The following is a 28,000-nucleotide window of genomic DNA, read 5'->3' as shown; positions in this document are numbered from 1 at the left end:
TTGCTCGCAAAGTTGTATTTATTTTTCAGATCCAGTCAACAAAAGAACAAAATACCTCATAATGAGAACTCACTTTCTGAGGGAGATGCAACTGTTTAGGTAGTCTCACTATTGAGTGATTATTTTTGTTCACTTATAAATAAATATGTGGCCTATTATAACTGGAAAGGTAACGTTAACATTAACTGGGCATTACAGTTGTAGATTGTTGGCACGTGTCTAAGCAAGAACATGTTGTGATGTGCCTGTATCTGTAAGGCATTGTACTGCCATCAGGACAGTCAAGAACAATTTCTCTGAACTCGTAGCCTTCTTCTCGGCAGCAAAGGCATGAATTTTCCAAGATATCTTGATTGTACCTGAAAAAAGAAAATTCAGTATTAAATATTCTTGGAATGTCTTTTGAAATAAATTGACATCAATGCTCAACTTCTAATTGTCTACTGATTTATAAGCCCTTCCAACCAATTTATTCTTTTCCTACACCTTCCATCTCCCCCTTCACTATAAACTTCTGATGTGGATCAGTGATAATTGGTATGTAAGATCAAAAGAAATAAGACAAGAAATCCAAAATGGAGATTCATAATCTCATAATTAGAGCATTATGGTGTAAAAAAAAACCAGATTTTAAAATATACAACTTAATACCAAATTACTTTCTCCATATATCAATCTGCATGTGAAAGTGTACATAAAAGAAAGACATGTAGTATGTTATGTCTAAAATGCAAGTGACAGTTTAAGCAAGAGTATTTGCTTAAGTATTCTTTCTAATCACTGTATGAAAATAAATTTATTTCCCATAAATGTATTGTTTGACATATTTATAAAACTATTTAAAATGATTCATCACTACTGAAAATGCTTATTTCTCAGACCTTAATGTTTTAGTTTCATCAGATCCTGAGCATTAGTTCTCATGTAAAAATTTTTCCACGTAATATTTTAAAAGCTGAATTTCCTCCACAATGTTACAACATTAACACATGGGACGCATTCAAGAAACACTCACTTGACAGTATTTTCGCATTCTCCTGTGCATCTTGCCATCTCAACTCTTTTCTCGCAATCATTGTACTTAACAGTCACATTCATGGGTGAAGATCTGCAATTAGCTTTACCTAAAACAAAATGGATAACAGTCAGAAATGAGGTTTAACAGTATCAAGTGCTAAGTTTCAGTTCTTTTAACCATAGAGTAGAGAATAATAACAACAAATACTTCACAATGTTATTGCTAACTATCTCAGCATGCACCACGAGGTACCTGGTTAATACTCAATATCTTATCATTATTGCTATTATTACTATCATAGGAGAAAGGGAAAGAAGGAGGAGGAGGAAAGAACAGGGGAGCAGGAAGAAGTAAGGAAGAGTGGAGAGAGAAGGGAAGACCAAGGGGGATAGGTTGTTTTTGACAGCTTGTTTTCTCATTGCTGATCACCCTTATGATCTAATATACCAATTTACAATGTAACTTTCTGATATTATAAGATCGAGCTAGATTTTTTCCATGAAAATAGTGTTCTTCCTTCTACACATCACTGATTTTTACTCTGAAAAATGCTGTGACCAACATGAATAAGTAACTATAATACATTATATACAGACATCAATTGTTAGTTTATGCGTATAAGTTAGATGACCTGTTGTATTAAAAACACAGGAGACTTTCTGTTAATGATCTGCCATTTTGTTTTAAAGAAACTCTAAATGTTTGTCAACAGTTTACATTTCCTCTACATGTGGAGCTTAATTTTACTTACATGTATAGCAACATTTGTTTGAATCATAGACTCTGTCTTCCTATATGGGAGAGAGAAAAAGAAAAAAGACTGAAAAAGTTCTGCATTTTTCTATAAATAATATAATATTTCTTAAATTATGGAAATAAAATCACAAAGGGGAAATGGAACCAATGAACATGTTGATCTCAAATTGAGTCAGCATGGATGGGAGAGTGTAGTAATAAGAATGAGACAGTATCTACACTAAAATTGTTCAACAGTGGGTAGAAAGGAAAAAACAGTATTTAAACTAAATTTTCTTTAAAGTAAAATGCAAAAGAATTACTCTTTATTTTAATTGAAAAATACTTTAATAATGACATTACCACTAGACACTAAGTTTCTCACAGGCAGGAGTTTCACTTTACGCATTATTATAATCTCAAACCTATCAATGTTATCAATGTCTCAAAGTAAAAACTCAATAAATGTTGAAATCCAATATTGGAGTTCTAAAATAAAACTTTAAACTATATCATCAATAATTTCTTCAGAAAGAAAAATTAGTTAAGCTTAAACCTTCCCTAATAATTTGAACTTAAGCATTTATTAACATAGAATTACATTTTGGGGGAATAAAAATGAAGACTGCGGCACAAAGAAAGATCTGAACAGTACACATACAGGTAATTATACAAAACATTTGTATTTTTATAGAAAATGATTAACTTGAATCCATGAGCCTTAGAAAAAATAATTATTTTGTTTGTTTAAAAACAGCAAAATGCTTTCTACAGTAACTTACTTCTTCTACCATAGGACTAGATTAAGTTTTACAGAGCCTGCAAAAATATCTTTGATATGAAAAATATACTTGGCAAAAAAGTGGACAGCATGTCTAAAATAGAATCTACAAGAGATTTATGTCTATTGGCCAGACACAAACTTTTCCAAATGAGAAAGATGGCAGGTTGTGTACGTATTAAACATGAGAAGTGAATCTTCTTGCTCATTACTTAAGGAGATGACTTACTTCTGCACACCAGGTCTGCTTGGGGCAGTCTTGGACCACTGCAACGAGACCAGTGTCACCGCAGGAGTAGGAGACACATGGATTGTTGGGGTCATCAAAGGAATCACCAATCTGGGAGGTAAGGAGGGGGAGAGAACAAAATAATTATTCAACTTGATTTCTTTTTGAGGTTGACAATAAAACCTGTAAAACAAACTTTCAAATTTCATAACGTTTAGTAAATTTCCAAAGGTGCTTTCAGCCAATAGATTAATATTTAAGAAAAGGTGGATTGAAAGCCTTCTACTTCCATAAAGAAATCAAAGTTCCTCACTGAATGTACAAAATGTGTCAAGATTCTCAATCCTCAAATTCAGATTCACCTACAGTTACTCTATTATATTTTTCAAATATTTTCAGGAAAGGTTATTTTGTAGTGAGCAGGCAATTGACAAATTGTTATGCTCTAAGTCTGAGGAAAAGCAAATAAGAAACATCAGTGGAAAAAAATGGCATAAAATAAATTTACAAGATTAGCACAATGACAAGTCCCCCAAGATATCTTTCATCTTTGCTTGTATTCCTATACTTTTAAAGGTCTCTAGATTGTTTTTATTTCAGGGCTTCATGAAGATCACAAAATGAACTTTCTGGTAAACTGGAATTTTATTATTTCAATGATTTTGCATATAAATGATTAGAGGTAAAACTTTTTCCTTGTTCTTTAAACATCCTCATATTTTATGTCTAAAAACTGATATAGATTCTCAAGTCAGATCACCTTTGGAAACTAAAGATTAAGAAGCCCAGATGGAAATTTGAGTGTGTAAATGAGTTATCAAATTAAAGCTTTCATAGGCTCTGTTTTACGTATTTCTTAACACAGCACAAATTTTATTTTAAATTTTTAAATATTTAGCATCACCAGTTCAGATATATTAATACCAATTTGAAAATCATCTAGTTCTTATGAGTTCCTGGTACTTTTCCAAAAAGTTAAGCTGCTTTCCAAAATGTCAAATCAGTTGTCAAAATCCAGCCCTGGATATATAGTGTTGCTATAGCCACATAATAGGGTTCTAGCCTTTTGGGTTTTCTTATTTTGATCTCTGACAGTTTGGTCATCTGATCTTTCTGGTTATAATTAGAGTTTTAACTCTGTTCATTGATTCGAATGTTACAAAGTGTGTCTTCTCCATCTGGTGAGACCTGTGGGACATTTTATTCAGAAGCTCCATTGCTAGGTAGTTAATGATCAAGTATATTTTCCCCCTTTGAAGAGAGCCATGTTGAGTGTTCCATTTGATGTTCTTTTTGAAATGAATACAGAAAAAAAATGAACAGACTCTGCTGCACCATTACCTATGATGTTTCATATTATAAGCTAAAAGAGCCTGCTTTTATTCACAATTATATTAATAAAAGTATTTTTAAGTAGAAACAACCTTACCTCATAGTCAGTATTGTTAAAGAAACATGTTCTTGGTTCTGAAAAATAAATACATTATTTTCTCCTAAAATAAACATTATAATTCCTATTTTATTTACAAAACAGAAGTTACATATGAGGTCATATTTATTAACCAATTATAATGTTTCTTCCCATACACCATCATCTCCTTTTAATATACTGATCATATTTGTAACTGTTAATTCTGGGTTTCCACCACTCCAAAGATAGTAAGTTTTAAGAAGGTAAGTACTGATTCTGTTTTACTTATCACACTTGTCTAGCACAGTGTGTGATACATACTAACAGCTCAATAAATATCTCTTGAAAATGTGAATAAGTAAACAACTATTCAATTCAATTCAAATAATGTATTATGAATACACACCACAATATCCGATTTCACAGCAGGTATCATTAGCTTTGAACGTTACAAGCCTCTCTCCAGTTTGGCATGTGGGTGGAGACGGGCACTCCTGGAGTTGACAGTCCACAGCCTTTGCATCAGTACACGTGCATCTGTGGCAATTGGCAGTCCATATGTCTCCAGGCTACAGATACAAACCAAGTTTAGACTTCCATTTAAATACAGGAACAACAGCAAATTTGGGTTAAAGTAGATAAACACTGTATACTTACAGATTTCTCTTCTCCCAGTGGACCATGACAAACTGTTAATATGAAATGATAAATGCAAATTAAAATTGGCAAAATATAACCATCTGTTATTTGTAGATAACCACCAGGTGGCCAATACTGTAATTGGCACTAGGATTTCAGAGACACAGCATTATGGAAGATGGCATGGTGACTTGAGGTGGATAAAGCACATCCACCTGCTTTGAGCAAACTGTTCCTAACAGGCATATATAAATACATTTCCTATTTTTACAATCCCCAGCAAAAGATAATTCTTGATTTCTCCTGGCAGTGGTCAATAAATCTTATGGCAGCTATTTTACTTACTGTTTTACAGTCTGACTTCTGCCTCCATAATCCTACAAGTCACCAAGACATCATAATTACCAATCCCAAGGGCTCTTTCTCAGTTTTTCAAGTTTCCTACAATAGCAGACATTTTTAACTCTCACCTTCTTGAAAATGTTCTCCCTCCTTCTGATTTAACACTCTCAAATTCCTCTCATTATTAGCAACTCTTCCTCTTTCTCATTTTGTCTGTATTCTTTCCACTGGTACTTTCTTCCATCCCCACAATGTCTACTGTAATATCAACTGGATGACTAGAACTTCTAGCTCCAGTCCAGACATCTCTTATGAGCTATGCACCCAGGTCTTCCTCAGCCTAATAGCATCCCAACAGATCTATAAGAACCTCAAACTCAATGTGCACAAAACAGATTGTACCATCTTGCCCCTAAAACCAGTTTCTCATCTAAACTGGCTTCCTCCTGTTAAAGACTGAACTCTTCTTTCAATTTAAGTTAAAACTTAGGAGTCATTTTGATTCCTTCCTTTCCATCACTTGGCATCTGATCTACTGCAAAATCCCATATCTTCACCCTCATTTTAATTCCTTCCTTTCTTGTTTCTACTTGCTAAAATACTATTCCAGGACTTTATTATCTTTGATTTAGCATTACTCTGGCTTCTCCAGGGGTTACTCTGACTCAGATCTCTTCCTGATCTAATCAATTCCCTATACCATAGGTAGAATAATTTTCCTAAAGCCTACTTTTCATCTCATCATTGCTTTGATTAAAAACTCTTGATGGCCCCTGATAGTCTTGTAAAAGAAATATTTATTTTAGCATTCTAGCTTCTGAAGTCTGCCATAATTGGCTCCAATCTACTTTTTCAACCATGTCTTACTTCTTTCATTTACACACCCTGACCTATGCTACATACTGTTCTCAAATTCCAATTCTGTAATGAAATACCTGAGGATCCCTCCAAAGTATACAATATGTGTCACACATATGTGACACACAACATGTACTCTCTATAATACATATTTCACATTTTTACTGCGAAATTTATTTTCATCCTTATATGAAGATTGCCTATGTTTCTTTGAAAATCTTCCTTCTCCCACTATATCCTAAGATCAAAGAATCTTTTTTTTGTTGTTAACTTTTGACACTTTCCACAAAGCCCATCACATTGGCTTGAGAATAGCAAGAACTCAAAGTCCTCTAAAATTATTGAACTCTGGTTAACCTTAATTTTTCTTGCTACAATTCAGTCCTTAAAAAAAGCTGGAATTATCTAGTTTAAAAAATACTATCAGGTGACAATATTTTGATCAAGATATCATATAAGCACATGAAACATTTTATTTACTAGGTAAATTCTATTTTGACTAAGTAACAAGATGCTTCTGTTTGGTTTTACTTCGTTAGTTTGCGCGTGAGAAAACAGGCTATCATTCACTATTTGGTGAATAAAAGCTAAATTCATCCACTTCAAGTTTTCCTGTTCTATAACATTTCCATAGCTAGTAACTTTTATTGGTATGACTTCTGAAATTTGATCTAAAAGAAGAACCGTTAATGCAGAATGATTGATTTTCAAGTGGAAGTAATCTTACCTGGAGGTGGTGGAAGTGATGTTGGACAATCTGTGCAAAAAAAGTCACCTTAAATTAGCCTCTAAAGTTACTGTAATAGTTTTGGCATAAATATAGCTATCTAATTACTGAAAATAATTGGCTACATTGCTAGTCTTATAAACAGACATATTGCCGTCGATCTTCCCTTTCTGCTCCAAATGGCTTTTGAAATTCCATCATTAGAGAGTATTTCCTTTGGATCTCAAATTTTAATGAGAAAGAAATATGAGAATCAAAAGGAGAAATGAAAATCAAGGTAAATTCTCTTACTTCAAAATTTTCTTGGAAGACAGTTCTGACGAATAGGACAATAAAATATATAACCAAATAAGGAAAAGGATAACTCAGATAAAGGAAAAATATAAGTAATATTATTTACCTAGTTTTAATTTAAGAATTTTTATCCTCTTTTTGTCTCTACCCCCACCAAATGCTTTAAACTGTTTCTTTTTGAGCCTTCACACATCACATATTTTGGTCAACCCAACAATCCCTTCATAAATTTCAAATTCTATTTCCAAATTGCTAAAAATCAGATTAATATTTTTATCCTATCTACCAAGCAAAAAGCTGGCTTAGGAGCAACAGAAAGTTTGAGAAGAACTTAAAATTTCTATAAGTTTAGGTAAAGAGACCCCCAACAATTAATAGGTACAGAAAGACAAAAAAAGAAATTAATTAAAGATCTGGGAGTTTGGGGGATAAAATATTTCTCTTTCCTGAGGGAGGCTAAACTAAATCCCCAATTATAAATGCTTAGCAGATTAGCATAAATCAGCAACAAGAGAGAGAAATGATCTATTAGGCATAAATACAGCATAAAAATCTTCCCTGCCTAGAATTCCACAGGTTCACTGAAGAAATTTGTAAGAGGAGGAGCCATAAAATAGCTACAAAATCTCATAATCTCCACATTGCTATCAGAGTACTTTCTCTGAGACATGTATCTGATCATATCATTCTCTTAATAAAATCCTTAAGGAGATCCCACTTACTACAAGGATAAAGTCTCATTTAAGTTTGGAAATAAGGTCCTTCATGAACGTACCTATCTAATCTCATTTTTCCCCTGAATCTCATATCATCATTACCAAGATCTGGTTGATTGCTGAACTCATTCATGTTCTCTGTCTTTTCATGTCTCTGTCTTTTCAAGGGCTGTTTGGCAGGAATTCCCTCCTCATCCCAGCCAATATTAAACTCAATCATCTTTTCTCTTCACTCAACACGACCAACTAATAAGCAGAAATTAACACTCTATTCTCACTGCATCCCCAGGATCATAATTCTACATCTTTGGGGGTTAGCCTTAAATATACTGTAATGATAGTATCTGAGCCCATAATCATCTCTCCCCCTCCACACACACACACACACAAAGTAATAAAACGACAAGGGTTGTATTTTATTGATGTTTTTGCTATTAGTGTCAGCTGCAGAGTCTAGTAGATATAAGGTATTACAGGAATGTTAGTTGAATAAGTAACAAAGAAATTAGGACTTTTCCCATACTGACCTGTGTTATTTTCAGTTTCTTGATTTCCTGTTGTTGCTATAGGGGTTTCTGAGGAGAAATAACAGGATGGCATTGTCATTGCATTTATTTGAATAACATGTACACATATCAAGTCTCTGTGTATATACATGCACAAATGATTGCACGATTTGTGCTCAAGGAAAGCCTCATGTGGAACAGACAACCCATTCCAGCACATTTTGGTCATTTCATTTTACCTGGGTAGGATACTTCTGGGCTTGTTGTGATTCCACTTGACACTGAGGTAGAGCCTGCAAAAGGAAATATAAACAATTTGGAGAATAGCATATTTCATAATCTCACTCTCAGAGGTTTCAAGGCTTAACTCAAGTCTTCAGGAGAGGAGTTCTAGTTAAAGCCTAACCCAGAAAATCCCAGAGGAAAAAATATCCCTAGTGGAACTTCAAAGTCATGTTACAAAAGGAAATTTAGCATAATCTTCCTGGCCTATCTCTCCTGTTTCTTCCCCACCACTTCTCTCCCCCAAACTCAACTCCTTAGACACAATCACAGGCCTGCTAATCATTGAAAAGTATGTATTGCCAGCATTCATCTGTTTGCATTCCAGTTCCAGAGTTTTCCTTGACTCCTGTAGAAGCAGGGACTGTTAAGGGAGGAATGAAAGTGGTTAGCATAGGGGAGAAGCCAGAGTTTAACTTCAGATAAACTGTCCTGTCTTCCGAGATGCCACCAAGCAAAGTTAATTTATTAATTGATTTACCTGTGGTAAAAATTCCAGGAGCAACAGTTGTTTTAGATGCTTTCTTGGAGGTTCCTAAAATGAGTAGGGAAAAAGCAGTGAACTTTTTCTGGTCTCAGAAGAGCATGTCCTAAGATACCTCCACGTGGAGCAAGTCTCAAAGCACCTGGAGTGAACTAATGTTATCTACTGATGCTAGTTCATGCTTCTGCCATTGAAACATAGGAGGCCCCTATCTTAGCAACTCCTTGCTCACAGAAGTGAACTGAATATTTTCCTACGACCCTGGTAAACTTCTCACCTATGGCCCCCCTTTCTAAACAACAAGAACTTTTTTCACACAAAACTCTTCTACTTCCTATAACTTGGTTGCCTGGTTTTCCTGTATTAGTTTTTGGGAGCGAGAAGTTATAACAGTGAGAGAAAACATCTGTGTTGATCACAATGGGCTTAAAGTAGCCCTCGGCTTGACTAAACTTTAGACAGGTTTCTTCCTGATTATAGGTCCCTAGATTCCCTTTTCTTTACTTCGAACATTTACTTTAGAAAACTTGGAATTATAAATTCTTTCTCTGCCCCTTTGAGATGTAAATCTTCCCCCAGACTCTGACTAGTTTTATAATCCAGGAATGTCTTTCTTAAAGACCTGGGAGCCACCTTTTGAAATGTAATCATCAAGAGTAATAGCGCCCCTATCTCCCTATCTCTGCGGGAAGGTAGGAGCCTAACTTCATTCTATAAGCACCAATTAGCAAACATAGATGGTCTAATCACATAGACCACCTTCTCCCCGAACTCTCCATTGCTTTTCTACTAGTTCACCCCAGCACTCAAAAACTCTCCTGCCTTTTATTTCAGCAGAATTGAGTTCAAAATCTCACTCCTATTGCAATGGTCTTGACCCCTATTGCAATAATCCTAAATAAAGTCTTCCTTGCCTATTTAATTCCATCAGGTGCATTTTTTCTTTTGCAGTTTAAGTTGGATATTCATGAATAGAGATAATCTGGTTATCTGAAACACTTGAGTGTTAAAGGAGAGGAAAATGTTGACCATGTAAACTTCACTTGAATCAGTCATTTCCATTACCTGGACTGGAACTTTCTGGAACGCCAGTAATTCTGCTTGATACCACAGTGGTACCTGCAAAGGCAAATGAAGGATATTTTATATTGGACACCTGTCCGATGGCTATCCCCAAAGTTCAACAACAGGAAGAGAAAGTAAATCAGATGAAGGTCTGGGCCAATGTTGCAGCTAGCCCGTAGAGTACCTTTGTGAATTACAAAAAACACCCTCTCTGGCAGATTAGGCCTCATGGATTGACACTTTGTTGAAGGAATATCAGCTAGAGTCAGCCTCTACTCTTCCCTTCAACAGGCACCTTTACAAACTTACCTGGGGACTCTGATCTGAGCCCAGAAACTCAGAGCAAGAAGATAACCTTAGATGGGTTGTCTATTAGTTATCACTATTTTTCCACCTGCAGTATATTCCCAAATTCGGTAGATGGCACTATCATCCACCCACCCAGGCACCCAAACCACGAATTAGAACTCATCCAAACTTCTTTCTCTCCTTCATCCCCCACCACCACACTGTAATTGATTCTAACTTGTCAACACACTGCTCATTCCTTCTGCTCTCTACCTCCCACATTTCTGCCTCGTGTCAGTCTCGAATCATCACTTCTAACAGTCTCAAACTGGATGATGTACCTCCACCCTTACTCTCTTACTCTCTTTCATATCAATCCTCTAACTTCTGTCTAGTTAATCTTCCAAAAGAGCAAATCTGTGCACGATAATCCATCTACCAAAAACTTTCAATTGCTGCGTATTGCCCATGGAATTATGTTTTAATTTTTTTTTGGCATAACTGAGCCCTATATTACAATATTGTTATGGACTACAAAATTTCCTAATTTAAGGAAATTCCTTCACGACTTTGATATCTGAGAGCTCCAAAAGACCTCCCAGCATCCACTCTTGCAGTGCTGTCCCAACACCTGAGCTGTATTCCACAAACATACTGGATTATTATAATTTCCTGAACTATTTTACACCACCGTTCTTTTTAGTACAATAGAGAAAATATTTCTTTCCTTGATCACATTCACTGAGTAAATAAAAAATCTTAATGTGAGACTCCAAAAATGCCCTAAGTTTATTTCCGTCACCTTCATTTACCTGAGTTAGAAACTCTCTGGTAAATGGTAACTTCACCTGATATGATAGTAGTACCTATGAAGACAAGTGGGAAACTATTACCAAAAAAGACTTCTGTCCCCATTAAGGTATCTACTGCTGGGAAGCAATGTCCTAGTAAAGATGTATCTGATGAAATATTTAGTCCAAGAAATCCAGTGCATTAAGACAACTAATCCCAACTGGCTCAAAAGAGTGTTCAAATGAAAAGTTTTCTCATCTGATGGGTAGCAAAGTCCTCCTGTAATCAATGAAATTCCAACAATTCTGCAATTCCATGACTGACCTGTTCGTATTCCACTCCTAGTGGTGTCATTACTTAGTCTCAAAGTTGTAGTCCCTGAGAGTAAAAAAGAAAAATTTAAGGTGATTTTAAACAATTTTGAAATCTAGGAAATGTTTTGTGTTGTAATAGGAGAAGACATATACCCAGGAAGATGGCTTTTTGCCTGAGATACTAACAGAGAACTCACTTTGGTAACTTTGACTAACCCACGTTAGAATTTCCAGCAACTAGTGTGGTAAAAGAGGTTACAGCAGTGGAATTTGAAATGAAAATGAAAATAATATTGAGAGGGAATGATAGAGAAATAATGAAATTGAGAGAGAGAGAGGGAGAGACATCACAGCAATTTTTTTTTTTTTTTTTTGCCCTGAGAATAGTATGGACCTGGACAAATTCATATTTCTTATAAGTAGTAAAGGGATTTCTAATTATGCAAAGAGAAGTAAATACCACGTTTTCCCACAGATGCTTTCATTTGCAGATACCAATCTATGGCAAAAAGTCTCATTCTGGAGCCCTTTTTCTATGGCTTAATGCTTTAGGAAAAAAGTGTTTTTCCTCTGCTTACTTTTACTTCCTGTGGCTTGGCTTCCTAGTGATTCACTGGGACTCCTTGGTTGTGTGTGTGTTGGGGGGGGGGGATATAAGTTAAAAAAACAATTTCAATTGTCAGGATCTTAGTCATGAGGATAAACCCATGAAAATGGGCCAAGAAGGATGAATTAAGCATATCTACTAACTAGGACTGGAATTTTCTGGGCCCCTGGAAACTCCAGCTGACCCTGAAGTAGTACCTGCAAAAGCAAGATGGATAAAGGATTGAGAGTAATACATCATTCCTAGCTACATAAAATCGCATCTAAAAGGCTGGTGTATGGAGAAAATCAGTCTGAAGAACAAAGACCCAGTTCTGATTGACCTGACATATTGTCTCTTCAAACAGAATACAAAGCCCTATCTAAGCCCGTCCTCCCACTCATTCATCATCTACCACAAACTCAAACAGAAAATTATTGGGAACCCAAAAGGCTGAAAGCAAACCACTCACCAGTTACTATTCTAGCTCCAGTGGTAGCTCGGATTTCTGTAGAAGTGGTAGCCTCTGAGAAAAAACAAGAGACAGTGGTATGGGATGCAGAAATTTGGAAAAACATGGAACAATATGTCTTTATGTAATAACCCTACAGCAGACATCAGATCTCTAAGGATCTTCGACTTTTTCATGACTCACTTGCTTTGGAACTTCCAGATGCGATGGTTGTGCCAGTAATTACCCCAGTGGTAACTGAAATTACAAAAGGAGAGAATCAACTTATGAATTCCCTTTTACTTAAAACTAGGATTTCGTTTAGAAAAAACTGATGGGTTTCTCTAATAAACTAACAGGTTTATATCAGGAACTTTCTTACCTTAAGTGATATGTCATGTATGGTTTCAATTATGCCGTTTTATTACAAATATACAAAGTAAAGGGCAATTCACATGGTGTTAACATCTTAACAATTTGTACTCAAGGAGAGATTTAAGTTGAGCAGATTTTCCCCTAAGTGTGTTATAGCCAATGTGATTTACTTTAAGATGAAGAGAAAAAATAATTACTTGATGACTAGTGCTCACCTATTTTAATTCCACCTTCAGTGGTTCTACCACTTTCCAAAGAAGTTGTGGCCCCTAAGTGAAAGGAAGAAAGGAGAAAGAAAGTAAATTTGGAAGAATTATATAACTGAGAAAAGTTTGGTGGTGATCCCCAGGGTATGGTGGGGAATGTGTGTGTTTGGGTAGGGGGATTGATGGAGCGAGAGGCAGGGGGATATCCCATTGTTGAAGCTCTTTACATTCCCTGTTAGATTATTTATTTACCTGTGTTGAAACTTCCAGATGCAACTGTCGTGCCAGAGACTACACCAGTGGTGCCTGAAGTAGAATAGAGAAAGAGAGAATCCAAATGGTGATGCATTTACCATCCTGAGCAGAGCACGGCCGACAACAAGACTGTCTGTGACTCCAAAGTAGCAGAAGACCCTTGTTGGGACTATCCTTTCAAGATGAGGTGCATTCTCCATTTTTAAATTCAAGGCCACAATAAACGCATTGGCTCATGGGCCAGCCTTGATGATTTGCTTCCCTAAGATTAAATATCAAAGGTCTCCAGGCCTTTCCCATGCTTACCTGTTTCACTTCCAGAGCTTGCCTTTCCAGATGTGCCAGTGGTAGCCCCTAGTGACAAGAAATAGAAACAATATTTGTGCAAATGTACTTCATTGTATTCAATGAATAAACTCATAACATGCAAACTCCAAAATTTGATAGACCTGAACTTCCAGAGTTACTTCCATCATCACTGCTTCCTTAAATAGAACTATATGGACATATATTGCCTCCATCTGACACTAGTAATAGCTTGAATGTCAAAAGGGGAACATTTCTGGACTCTCCTCTTAAGAATTATAGCATAGGTTTTGCCCCCAGAAGAAATGGTATGATTTCATAAATGTAAGCTTCCTCTAACAAATGTCCCCATGAAAAGGCAATGGCAGAATGTAAATTAGCAGGAACTCAGAAGTTGTCGATACCATTTTCATTGGTTATATTTCCTTCTATGGAAGTTGTAGCTTCTGAGAGTGAAAAGAAGGAAAGTAGTGAGGGCTAATGGAAAGTCATAAAAAGGTATCACGTGCTATGCTGCAGAGCTAGCCCCCAGAGAGAAATTACAGCCCGTTTCCTCATTGATTCACCTGTGTTGGAACTTCCAGGTGAGATGGTACTGCCAGGGGCCACTCTAGTAGTTCCTGAAAGCAAAATTGAATGATATCATTATGTCAATTTCATTCCTATAATAAGAAGAGCATATTCCAGAATAGAATGGGGAAACTACAAATATTTTTATTATGTGAAAAGGCCATTTTCAGAGATAGCTTCTTCCAGGATTGTTTTATGTGTTTTCTAATGTTACATTTCATTCCTAATATAAATTTTTAGGGGGAGGGTGCAATGTTGTGTGGTGGGGAGAACTCCCAGTGATAACATTCCTTTCTCTGGTATCAATGTCAGGAGGAAAAAGGTATTTTCCTTTCCTTAGTTGTTTGAATGCCAGTGACTTGGCTACTAGACTCCCCTAGAAGAAGAAACAAAGCAGGATTGATTGCCTGTTGAATTTCCATTTGGGTGAAGCATGGATGCTATAGCAATTTTAATGTTCTAGAAAAGTTTAGACATGTAACAAAGAAATCTAGCGATATAGTGTAGTGGTAGTATAGTGTCATGGTTAAGAGGATGGACGTTAGAGTCAGACTGCTCGAGTTCAAATCTTCTTTTTATTCACTGTGTGGCCTTGGGCAAGTTAATTAATCTCTCTGTGCCATAGGTTTTCTCATCTGTAAAAACAATAGTACTTCCCTCACAATTTGGAGTGAGAGATAAAAGAAATGAAATAATAATGATAAGGGTATAGAATAAGTCCTGGCATATAATTAGTGCTCAAAAGTGTTGACTATTATTGCTACTGTTGCCACTGAAAAGTGGGGAGGTTGGGAAGCTTGTGAACTCACCTGTATTCATTCCTGTGGTTCTACTGCCTCCGGAGCGTGTTGTAGCTTCTAAGAAAGAAGGGTTGAAAAATGTGAGGTGAAGAAGATTCAGCATTCTAAGGAAAGTTAAAGGTGTACTTTTCTCGATAACAGCACCCTGAGAGAGGATTTCCTGGGGAGGAGTCTCTCCAGCTGGCTGACTCACCTGTGCTTGAGCTCCCAGGTTCAAGTGAAGTGACAAAAGCTACCCTAGTGGCACCTGAAACAAGAAGGGAAGTGGTGACTTTCCCTCTCATGAGGGGGAATCTGCTTATCTTTGGGGCTTTTTCAACTGATGGTGAATTATTCATGTTCTTTCACACATAGTTTTATTCCCAAATCAAATAGAGATACAAATTCTCCAACATAGGAGCCCCCTTTTCTGGGATTTAATAGCAGTAAGACAAGGTTTATTCACACTCTGCCCCTTGTTCTTCTGGCTCCCCTCCCATCATAGTCACCTAATGTGCTTCCAGTTCCTTCTTTTACTGATACTCCAGTGGTAGCTCCTATGAGGACGAAAAAAGGAAAACATTTGAGTGGAAAGATAGACACGTTATTGGGATCACAATCACACATTTCAATCACTTTTGTACTCCAGGAAGAATCTGACGACGTGAGATAAACTTTCCGTGTTCACTGTGGCCTTCTATTTACCTGAAATAGAACCCTCTGGGACCATTTTTCAATCATCATTTCCATAAAGTGACAAACGGAAAGAGAAAACTTTCTAGACAACTGTCATTTCCAGTGTCACTTGCAGGGATCTGTATATGTGAGACTGGACTACGGAAACAAAGGGACATCAAAAATCTATCCAAATTGACTCCAAATCAAGTAATAAAAGAAAACATTGTTGATCTTAGATGATAGTTCCTAAAAAGCTCTTCCCCAGGAAACTATCTTACTAAGAAACGAGACTAATTTATCAGCAACCAAAAGTCACACATACACAAGCCACACTAATTCTCAACTGTTTGCCATCCCACTATAGCAGTTCTATTGATTCCCGTGGAAGTTGTGACTTCTGGAAGGATGACAGAAGAAACAGATAAAGAATGGGGATTTAGGAAGAAGGGAAAATATACCGTGATGCTTTTACATGAAAAGATCAATGTGAAAGATATTTCTGTCACCTTCTTTCCAAGAAGAATGCTTTCTTCCCAGCTTTTAACCTACCTGTACTGGAACTTCCAGGTGCAACAGTTGTACTTGAAGCTACACCAATTGTATCTGAAACAAGAAGGCCATGGGATCATCATGGAGAATCTTCTGCATTGATGCAATCTGAACATAAAATAAATGTATATTTCCAGGGCCACATCACTCAGTGGTGTGTTGTGCATGGACAGCTCCTGGAGGCACCATTCACAGATCCTGTTTAGTCCACATGGCAGTCCTATGAGTATGCCCTTTCATTGGCCTTTCTGCTCCTAGACTGAATCACGTATTTTTTTTCCCACGTATCAATTATTTCATTCATTCAACAAATAATTACTGAGCCATGTTGAGTACTAGTGATTCATTGGTAAATAAATAAATGACTTTTTTTCCTCAAGATGTCTGTCTTCTAGTAGGCTTACTTAGGAAACAAAATGTAAAATCTTCAACCAGGAGCAGAGATATTTTTCACCACATTTACCTGTTTTGCTTTCAGTGACTCGATGGTCTGATGCTCCAGAGGTAGTTCCTGATGGTGGAAAGTAGGAAAAAGATTCTGAGTATGTTATGCCCATTAATGAATCTCTGAGGCAACCATTAAGCAAACTGGAATTTAAAGTTCAAAATAAAAAGTCAAATGGGAGGTAAAAAATTAGTAAGTTCATTTTAGTCGCCTACTTAACCTGAGACAGAACCTTCTAGAACAGTATTGATTTCTACTGATTCTGCATTAATATCTATAATATCTAGTGGGTTAACATTCCATGGAATTATTACCCCTACACCCCTTTTTAGAAATCTATACCACAAGACCAGGCATTAGAAAAGGCTGGTCCAGAAATCAGCCTAGGGGTGTGAATCAACAGTATATTTGGCTCCGGTTATGGGCTGAAGGACCTGCCCTTCCTCTACAACAACCTTTCTGATCCAGAGGCAAACTCATGATGGTACTCAACGGCAATGCTAACAGCTGGGACTCCTAGTTCTCACTGATTTCATCACAGTGGCTCTGATGCTTTCTAAAGACGTCTTGGCCTCTGGAAGAGGAGATGAAGAAAGTGGAAAGTATGTTTGGGGATACATATTTATCCTTGAGGTTAGACAAGGGACAAATGCCTTTGAATATGTTCACTTACCAGTCCTGGAACGTTCAGGTACGATAGTTGTGCCAGAGACTACTCCACTGGTACCTGGAATCACAAACGGGAAGGGATTGATAAGTCATTTCCTTTTCATTAAAAGAAGGGCTAAGAAGAAAAACATTATGTTTCTTTTAAGTCATAGAAGGCCTATATGAGGAACCCTAAAATATCATTCCTCAAGTACTTTTCCTTCTAAAAAAAATGAAGTAAGACCATGTTTTTACATTAGGAGTCTCTTTATTCTGAATATTGACAAATATCAGGGAAGTATTTATATTTTCTTTTGCTAACCTGTTTGACTGCCAGAGACCCGGCTCCCTGGTGCAGTGGTCTGGGCTTCTGAAGAGGAGAAAGGAGAGAGAGAGAATATTCTGCTGTATGTAAGCTTAAGGATTTGGGTAAAGCATTAACAGTCTGCAATTTGGAGGCTCAGGCAAAGATTTCCAACGGACAGAAATCACTTTGCATTTCAGCCAACTGGAATTGCTAGAAGGAATCCACAAAAAAGGAAAACTTTCTGGATGCCAGCTAATATGCTGGTAATATTTGTAATACCAACGGGGAAATCCCAGCCCATCTTCAGACATGGAGCAGTGAAGCTCAATTCTGGAATTTGGTAAATTTTCAGAAAGATTTTATCTCTAATAGAAAACCTATTCTGACTCACTCACAGTGTCCCTAAATTAAGTGCAAGCTCTCTCAAGAAAAACCTAGAGAGTTCGAAACCTGATGACCCTGAACCATGTGCTCTCCATTCTCACCTGTTTGGGCTCCAGTTCCAGTCTCTTTTGTGGAAGTTGTGGCCTCTGAGGGAAGAAATAAGAGAATGACAAAGTCTGGGAATTTTGAATACTGGCAAGAGATACTGGGGCATTATTTTATTAGCAACCCCAAAAGAGAGATATGACATCTGAGATTCAACAAGAGGAATTTTAGGGGCTGGCCTGGTGGCATAGTGATTAAGTTCACGTGCTCCACTTCAGTGGCCCCAGCATTCGCTGGTTTGGATCCTGAGCGTGGACCTACACACTGCTCATCAAGCCATGCTGAGGTGGTGTCCCACATAGAGGAGTTAGAGTGACTTACAACTAGGATATACAACTATGTACTGGGGCTTTGGGGAGAAAAAAAAAAAGAGGACGATTGGCAACGGATGTCAGCTCAGGGCCAATCTTCCTCACCAAAAAGAGCATACCTTAAAAAAAAAGTGGGCTTTATCTCTGTTTAAAAATAAATAAATAAATAAGGGGGATTTTCTTCTTGTTAACCTACCTGCATTAGAACTTCCAGATGAAATGGTCGTTCTAGAGAATTCCCTAGTGGTACCCAAAATGCAAAAAAGTAAATGAAGCAATAGAGCATTTACTCCCAGTTCATCGTGGAAGCCTCAGTGTGGCCTTAAAGCACTGGAAGCCCTCACCTGAAAACACTCTCTCTCTGAGGAAAATGGAAAATGAACAACTTAACAGCGTCTCATTTCCCAGGTCAACCTGGGGTGGATGTGCTGCTGCTGACTTTCCCTTTCACCATGGAGTAGAGGGAAGCAGGGCTTCGAATGACCCTTACCTGTTTCCTTTCCGGGGACATAACTCCCTGTTGTGCCAGAGGCGCCTAAGAGGAAAGAGAAAGCATGGTTTTAACCCCTATAAGTAATACTCTTTGATAAAACTTGGAACATTTTGAAAATCAGTTGCCTTCAAGAAACTTTGTAGTGAAGGGAGATAGAAAATAATAAACTTAGAAAATAAACAATAAACATCATGTGTAAGTAAATGAGAGAGATAATGGAAAGTGGCAAGCTGTAGGGGGAAGGTAAGCTGAGTAAGGAGGATTGGAAGTAGCAGGGGTTGGAATATATGCAATATACATTCATACCCTTTTTCAGGAAAAAAAGGGGACATCTCTGAAAGCCAGAATGCTGAGACAGCTGAGATCTTGGAATTCCCAAGCAGAATTCCAGGCTGACATCATACAATTCGGCCACAGAGAACATGCAGGCCCCTCCTTGACACTCCTGCCCATTCATTTATTCACTGCAGTAACTCGGACAGAGAAAGGACAAGAGCCCCAGGCCTCAGACTGAAAAGTTCACCACCTGGCAATCCTTCTTGGGTGGTCCTGCTGCCTCCTGTGGAAGTTGTGGCTTCTGAGAGAAATTTTTAAAATAAGAGCAAAAACTGGGGATGTGGACAGGCCATGCTGGGGCTCCCATAGGATATATATTCTGAAGGACCACATTTAGGATTCTAACCTGTGTTGGCACTTCCAAGTTTCTGAGTTTTTCCAGAGATGCCCTCAGTTGTGCCTGAAATAAGAAAAGAATTGTGGTCATTTGGTCAATTTGTTGCTCATCGTGAAATGGGCATGAGTTCTTCAAGAAAAAAAAAAACAAAAAACCTTGGTTTCTCCCATATACCAGTAAATTCATTTCTCTAGATTTCCTAGTTTCAAGAATCCATCCATATGTTTCCCCTAAAACACTGCATTCCCTAGGCAAATTTGCAGAGAAAGTTTTCTACCACTGAGTCCCTTTTTTAGAGTATAGTTGGAGAAAGATTGGTTTGAACCCACGTTACCTATATAGCTGTCAGGGAATGGGCCCCACGATGCCCTGATGAAGCTTCCTTAGAGCACAAGACAAGGAGGAAACGTTGAAGTGCCTGAATTTATTATTGATGTCAGATACCAAACATGTGCTAAATTTTTTGCCCAGTATGCTGAATATGGGAAATTCCAAGGGTTTTGATATATTTAAGAAAAGACCTTTTATTGAGAAGGTATTACAAAGAACAATGAGTGTCTTAACAGGGCTCACCTGTGGTTATTTCAATTCTTCTTATTCCACTTTCTCCTACAGAAGTTGTGGCCTCTGAGAGAGAGGAAAATAGGATAGAGATGGTTGGCTACTATTTAAGGACCGTGGAGAAGGTATGGCAGCTCTCCTACACAGCATAACACTGGAAGAGGACTCTCATCATCATAGATGGACCCATCCAAGATTCCCAGCCATCTTGTTGACTCACCTGTGTTGGAACTGCCAGGGGCAACAGTTGTACCAGGGGTTACCCCAGTGGTGCCTGAAACACAAAGGGTCTGAAATCATCAGGGTGACTCATATTTGTCTCCTGAAGACCTGCCTCTAGAAGGAATCTAGGCGTATCTTTGTTATGTCAAAGGGCCCTTTCACTACTCCCTGATGAGGTGAGAATCCTATGCCTTCCTATGACCCATATCATTAAGAAAGCAATAAAAACAGTAACGTTTCCAAATTGAGGAACCCTCTCCAAACATTTCATTCATTCTAAGATGGAGAAGAAAGATGGCTTCCCCCCACATTCACCTGTCACACTCCCAGTTGCTTGGCCCCTTGGTACTGCAGTGGTGCCTCCTGCAGGATGAAAATCAGAAAAGATATTTGAATGTGACAAGGAAAATACTGAATATCATTACTGCTTTTTTGAGCAACAAAATCTTTATATAAGATAGGCCTGTTTAAGGCCTTTCTCTTCTTCCCAGATATACAATTTTCCTAAGCTCTCCCGACATCTTAGTGATGTATACGCCATCACAGGAGAAACCTCTCCTACCGAATGCACAACCAGGCCTTCTTTAGAAAGTTATAGCTGTGAGCCTAGACACAGGTATTGCGAGCTCTTCCATAATATGTTAAATCTAAGAAAATACTGAAAGCAAAGGCAAGCCACTCTGCAGGAAAGCACACCTCCCAAAGGGTGAGCCTATGAAGAGTCATACTGCATGCTAAACCCCAACTGTGAACTACTCATTTTCACTAGATCTGGATCCAGTTCCAGCAGTGCCACTGCCGTCTGTTAAAGTTACGGCCTCTGAGGGAAGAAGGTGATGAGTGGTGAGGTCTGAGGATTTGGGATTTTAGAGAAAGAATTATGCTGATATTTTATCAGAGCAGGTCTACTAACTATATTACGAGGTTAAATATGGAGATTTCCTTCTTGTTAACCTACCTGTGTGGGAACTCCCAGATATAATGGTTGTCCCAGAGAATTCTCCTGTAGTACCTAAAAAAGAGGAAAATAAAGGGGTCAACACAGCATTAGTTCCTCCTTCAATAAAAAAGTAGCTATGTGGCCTTGAACCCCTGGAAGACCTTTTCTGAGGATCTCTGTTTCTGAAGAACCATCAGTGACTTCCCACAATTTCCTTTCCTGATCACCTATTGATCATTGTTCCTCCTAGAGTTCCCTTTCCACAGATCCCACTGAAAGTGGAAAGAGACCTTATGTCACCCTTATCTGTTTCACTTCCAGACCCTGGGCTCCCTGGTATGACAGAGGTGCCTAAGGGAGGAAAAAGACGGATGATGGATTTATCTTTCTAAATTTTACTCAACAATTACTTGAGGTATTTTGATATTCATATATTTAAAATATAACTCCTTAACTCTGATATTCTCATGTGTTGAATTTATTTAGTCCATCCTACCTGGTTTGAAACTCTGTGAACTGCTATTGTCTGCAGGTGAAACCACAGTGGTACCTATTAAAGCAAATAGAGTAAGGATTCGCTTGATCATTCCACTAATATTTATTAAGCATTTCTTCAGTGCAATATTGTTTTAGGCCTTTGGATGTATCAGTAAGCAGAATATTCAAAGATTCCTCCACTAATGCAACTTACATTCTAGCAGCTGGAGACCAGCAGTAAAGAATAAACACAATAAACAAGTCAGTGTGACAGATGTTAGGGCTATGGGAAAATGACAAACCACGTAAAAGGATTGGGGCCTTGGTCGGCAGGGTCTGGCCAGCATGTTTCCTTCATCCTTGTCATCCAACAACTAGCTCTGCAAACCTGGGCCTCTCGAAATCCAGATAGAAACATCTGAGGCCATGGAATTATGAGGCAGACCCAGGTTAGTGACTCTCACATATTATGTTCCCAGAGGAAATACAAGCATCTTTTCTTGGCCCACCTTCACACTGATGTATTCACTGGAGCCACACAAACAGAGATTTTATTTTAAAAACCCCAAAGTCTCAGACTAAAACCACTCACCTCCTGGAAGTTCTGCCTGGGTGCTGCCACGTCCTCCTGTGGAAGTTGTGGCCTCTGACAGAGAAAAGAAAGGAAGGAATAAAGACTAGAGTATAGAAAGGTGCATATTGTGCCATGGCCAGAATATATCATCCAAATGGCCAGTGTCTAGATTTTGCACGTATTTTCAGACCTACCTGTGTTGTAACTTCCAGGCTCTAGAGTTTTTCCAGAAACTATACCAGTAGTACCTAAAACAAGAAAGGGGTGGTGGTCATGAGTTCAATTGCTTGTCCATCACGTGATCTAAACCGGCCTCTAAAGTCCCTATGTAGCAGCAAACTATAATCATGAGACTATTAGTGCCAAGAAGTAATCAATATATGCCCCATGTAACGTCTCTTTCTACAACAATTTTACTGAGAAAATTCTCAACTATCACGTCCCTTTCTTTGGAGGGGAGATAGGAAATTCCTCTCCAAAGTACCTGTCTATCTGTATTAGTTTGACTTCATGATGGCCTAGTGAAGGCTCTTGTAAGTTCAGGTAATAAGAGGCACTGTAATAACTGTGTGTCTTTTTTCCTGAATTTGCTCAATATAACATATGTAAACAGTGTAGATACGTTTCCAGAAGACTGTTTTAAGAAGTTATTACGAAGTGCAGGTGTTAGCTTATCAGCACCCACCTGTGGCTATTCCCACTCTGGTTATTTCACTTCCTCCCAGGAAAGTTGTGGCCTCTGAGGGAGAGAAGGAGGAAAGAGAATTGGAGAATATTTAAGGATCATCAAAAAGATGTGGTGGTACCCCTGCAAAAGACAATACCAGAGGAGACATCTAATTTGTGGGAAGACATGTGGAAGATTCTATGTCAACCTGTTGACGCACCTGTGTTGGAACTGCCAGGGGCAACAGTTGTGCTGGGGACCACTCCGGTGGTGCCTGAAACACAAAAGGAACTATGGTCACCATGGTGCTCATGTCTCTTTCCTAAAAACATACCTCTAAAAAGAACCTAAGTATATCTTCATCATATCTAACTGGCTCGCTCTCTGGCTTTTCCCTGATGATGAGCCCTGTGTATTTTTTTTATTAACCATTTTACTGGCAAAGCAATCAGAGTGACTATGCTCTCAACCTGAGATAACCTCCTTGGCATTCTATGTCAGGGAAACGAGGTGGGTTTCTGCCATGCTCACCTGTTTCACTCCCAGTGACTTTACTTTCTGACGCTACAGTCGTACCTGCTGTGGAGTGGAAACAGAGGAGGGTATGAGTGTGCTGAAAACTTCAGACACTGGGAAAGTATTGTGCTCTTCGTTGCTTTCTTGTGAAAAGCAAACATCTATATAGGGCAGACATGTCTCCTGGGTTTGTGTAGCTCTTCTCTATTTCTCAGGAATAGAAAGTTTTCTCACCCTTCCCTCTTCCCTCTTCTCATGTCTGTAATTCCACAGGAGAAATTACTCAGAACAATTAGTACAATCAACCCATCTATAGGGATTCCATCTATGATTCTGTTATTAGCAGCTTTTCAGGAAAAAAATTTCAACACTGAAAAAGAATTAGTTAGCCAAAAATGCACTATTAGTAAAGTAAATATGATCTGCTCTCCAGAAACTCTTTCTCTCTCTAGGCTCACCTATGAGAGTCATAATTAGCGGTAACAAGAAGACAGGAGATGCTCCTTCTCACCTGTTCTGAATCTGCCTCCAGAGGTGCCAGCACCTTCTGTGGAAGTTGTGGCCTCTGAGGGAAGAAACAGGAGAACAGTAAATTCTGGGCGCTTGGGATGCTGGAAAGAGGTACGTATGTTGTATTATTTTATCACAGCTACCCCACAAAAAGCTTCCTGTCTTGAGTGTCATAGAGATGGTTTTCTTATTTCAATTCTACCTGTGTTGAAAATGCCTGTTTTAATGGATCTCTCAGCTCTCTGGTAGAAGACTGAGTGATGAATGTTGAACGGTTCCCATTCAACAAAGGTAGAAGCTAGTGTATCATCAGATGGACAAGTATGAAATCAATCACCCCGTCAGATAAGGACCAGAAAGGGATTTTATATCAGTGAACAAAATAAAACAAAAATGCCTGCCTTCATGGAGTTATATTCAAATGCAAATGCTAAAAGAATGTGTAGGGAGACCAATTAATAAAAAGTGAGATACTTTAAACAATAAACTTTTTTTGCTTATCTTTGAAAACTAAGTTTAAAAAGAGACACCAGGTTGCAATAAAAGCTAACAATTTTCAGGGAAATGGCAGGTGACAACACTAATTTGCTGAGAAATATGGTATTACCTTTTTTTAAATAAGGGAGCTATTTCTGGAGTTATTTTTGTTTATTTGATTTATTTCTTTACACTTATACACAACAAGTGTAGAATTTAGCCATTCTGTAAGAGAGTCAGTATACCATTGTTATGATTTAAGAAGGCATAAGAATAGAAAAAGCAAAAGCCCTATGCTACCAAAATCTAATTTGAAGTTCATGTTTTATTAATCTGATAAATTAAGACTTCTATTATATTTTCTATTTTAGTTACTATAACACCATGTTTTCTCAAATTCACATTTACACTCTCATATTTTCTCACCTATTACTTCAGGTTTTATCCATGGCTCTAAAATTTTAAAACACAAATATATTTATAAATGTACATTTTTTATTGATCTCAATTCACAAAAATTAATTTCTATTAGATTATAATTTGGGAAGAATATCGCAGTCTCTTAGAAATTTTTCAGTGCTCCAACGGAAAAGACAGAAATACCACTTTAAGCCACAACATGCAGAAGCATATTTTTTCATTTTAATTTATCCTTGCCTACAATTAGTACTGGTGGAATTCTTTTAAATGAGCCTAATAAAGGAAAAATTAAATTCACATTTCAATTAAAGAAAATACTTGAGTTTTATTTGAAGAATTCACTTCAGTGCTTCACCTGCCATGACATGTAAATTTTTTATTAAATTTTTTATTAAAAAGTATGTTATTTCCATAGAGGCTTATCTTACAAATTCAAGTCAGGGTGACAGACCTCTCAGGAGAGAAATTGTGAAGTGCTCTTCTATGGAATCACCCACAAGTTACAAATGATGGAACCGAAAACAAAGTCATTGCCTTTTCTCCCAGCAAAACATTTACATATATGTAATTCTTGTTTGCTTCCTTCCATTTAGTTAAAGACTAGAGTCTTAAACTTACAAAATGCAAAAAAAAAAACAAACCCAAAACCCAAGATAAAATACATACTATGCCCCAATAGTCACATGTTAGTAGCCATGGCATTAATTTATAAGATAATTAGGGTGTTTAACACATAATACGAAGCGCACCAATTCATTTACACTTAAATAACCATAGATTGAATGAAGAATAATTATAAACTTAGTCTGAATCAAATTATTTAGTTATTTTCTAGTGACTAGTTTCTAAAATAAATTCATATAAGGGGAGTTTGTAATAGTAGCTAGAATAAATACAGCATAAATCTTTCCCAGGAAAAAATATATAAGAAACCTATTTCATAAATAATGGAAAATCGAGTCACTAAAGCCTAGGTTCTATTCGATAACCTGCAAATGGAGAAATAATGTCTATTTCAAGTACTATGATACAAGTATATTACTAGTTCCGAAACTTAAATAATAAGGTACTGTAGCCTCGAATAAATAATTTAATCCATTTACTGTTAGGGAAAAAAATTCCCTAAAGTATTTGCGAATTTTATGCCAGGTTGGAATAACGATAACAAGAAAGGAAGTGATAAATTTTGATTTATAAAACACGAGTATTATAGTTCCATCAAATGAAATGCCCCCAATCTTGCTGTTTCAGAACGGCAAGTGCCACGGTTTGTCATTACATAAAAAATTTTAAACCTCTATTTATTACCTGCTCCTGCAGTTCTTGTAGTTAGAAATGGGGAAAATTTAAGCTTTGTAAATATTAAAAGTGAGCTTTTATTAATGGGTTATTAAAGGCCATTAAAGCTCATAATAGGCCATTAAAGGTATATTTGCCTTAGAGGAGGAGGGGACTGTGGCAAAGAGCACAGACTCTGGACTCAGTCAATAATGATAAAAATATGGGCTCCATTATTTGGTTTGCTGTAGAACCCGGACCAACTTAGGTAATGTCTTTTCTAAGGTCCTCGTGAGTAAAATGAGGTAACAATACGTATTCAAATAGGTCAATGATAATATATTTAAGGACACTGCAATTAATTGGCATTATTACTATTTTGCCATTTTAATTAGCCAATTAGCATGAAAACAAGTCAAAAAATACATCTGACATCGCCTGCTTACTTACGAGTATTGGAACTTCCTGCCACAATTTTTGAACCATGGGTGGCTCCTGTGGAACCTGAAATAAAAAGTGGAAAGTCATCTGCAGTGTTCTTAGTGTATTGGGACCCTGCCTGGATATTTAACTATGTGACTAATTTGAGTCGAGGTGTTATGGTTCCAGTACATGGTGTGAAAGCACCTAACAAAGTATAAGATTCTAAATACCAGGTAACTTGTATCTGATGTTCTGATTTCTATTCTTACGGTACACTAATATCTACTCCTACATTTGTCAAAAATCTTATGTTGAGCTACAGCCTGGGCCAATAGCTTAGGTTCTCACTCACCTGATTTTCCAGGTGTGGTTAATATAGTCGTGTTTTCACCTGCTTCAGGGATTTTTCCATATGGTTCTGCAGTTGTGCCTGGTTACAGGAATAATTACTATTAGTTTCACATGATTCATTTTAGGAACAATAATAAACTTACTGCCTTTTAAGCAAACTTCAAATTTAGATGTTGATAATAAACCTAGAACACCTCTGAATCACTTTTCTGTAAATGTGGTGCTTGGGTAAATTAAACATATTCTCCCAGTTTGGGTCCCAGCTAGGCGTATCTGGGAACATGAAGAGAGCACACAAGTGAGCCTTGCATGCCTGGTTACCAGCAGGGACGGAGCCACAGCCTAATGTTCCAGCTGTGGTTTTCCTGCCTGCACAGGTGGTAGCTCCCATTGACCATGCAGCGGGACCGGGTCAAGAAAGAAAAAAGAATCAGAGATGAAACCATGACGATTTCAAGAACTACAAGGAATCACATTGAAACAATATTGTACTGATCTGACCTGTATTAAAGGATATGAGATCTACATTTTCGAAAGGTGATACATGTAAAACATTCAAAAATAGGACTCTGATTAAAATTAAAATGGTCTGTACCAAATGGGGATCCTTCAGCTGATTTTACTTGCCTTCAGGTGTGCTAATCTGTATTCGTGAGAGCACAGTTGTTCTTTCAGCATGAGGGGTGATGTTATGTAACGATCCACTTGTTTCTGAGGTTGCACCTTTGAGACCAGTTGTTTCAGAGACTCCAGATGATGGTCCAGGTGTCTCAGTCGCTCCAGACGAGGGTCTGGCGGTCCCGGACACCTCCGACGATGGTCCGGTTGGTCCTGAGCTTCCAGCTGATGATCCAGTTGTCCCTGACCCTTGAGCTGGTGGGCCGGTTGCCCCTGATGCCACGACAGGTGGTGCACTGCTCTCCGACCCTACCGAAGACGGCCCGCTGGTCCCTGGCGCGCCGGCTGATGACCCAGTGGTCGC

General features: G+C 37.8%; 1 protein-coding gene across 1 annotated transcript; it reads right to left on the bottom strand.

The window, feature by feature from the left end:
• On the bottom strand, window positions 1-27,985 carry LOC123279819 (apomucin; the record flags this gene model as incomplete). Its single annotated transcript, XM_070494189.1, has 43 exons — window positions 1-359; window positions 1,016-1,124; window positions 1,770-1,809; window positions 2,764-2,874; window positions 4,193-4,230; window positions 4,581-4,743; window positions 4,832-4,863; window positions 6,741-6,770; window positions 8,278-8,325; window positions 8,496-8,549; window positions 9,020-9,073; window positions 10,088-10,141; window positions 11,492-11,545; window positions 12,540-12,593; window positions 12,723-12,776; window positions 13,109-13,162; window positions 13,352-13,405; window positions 13,661-13,708; window positions 14,227-14,280; window positions 15,040-15,087; window positions 15,224-15,277; window positions 15,519-15,566; window positions 16,237-16,290; window positions 16,700-16,747; window positions 17,355-17,408; window positions 17,652-17,699; window positions 18,122-18,166; window positions 18,927-18,971; window positions 19,612-19,665; window positions 20,176-20,229; window positions 20,384-20,437; window positions 20,701-20,748; window positions 21,344-21,397; window positions 21,822-21,875; window positions 22,395-22,448; window positions 22,571-22,624; window positions 23,062-23,115; window positions 23,264-23,317; window positions 23,575-23,622; window positions 24,071-24,124; window positions 26,695-26,748; window positions 27,020-27,097; window positions 27,646-27,985. Coding segments are annotated over 43 exons (2,835 nt in total), but the record flags the coding sequence as incomplete, so codon positions are not given.
• Window positions 27,986-28,000: the final 15 nt, after the last annotated feature.

Source organism: Equus asinus, chromosome 22, assembly GCF_041296235.1.
Source record: "Equus asinus isolate D_3611 breed Donkey chromosome 22, EquAss-T2T_v2, whole genome shotgun sequence".
NCBI lineage: Eukaryota > Metazoa > Chordata > Mammalia > Perissodactyla > Equidae > Equus > Equus asinus.
The sequence above is the reverse complement of the archived record's forward strand: the minus strand, read 5'-3'. Positions and strand labels throughout refer to the sequence as shown.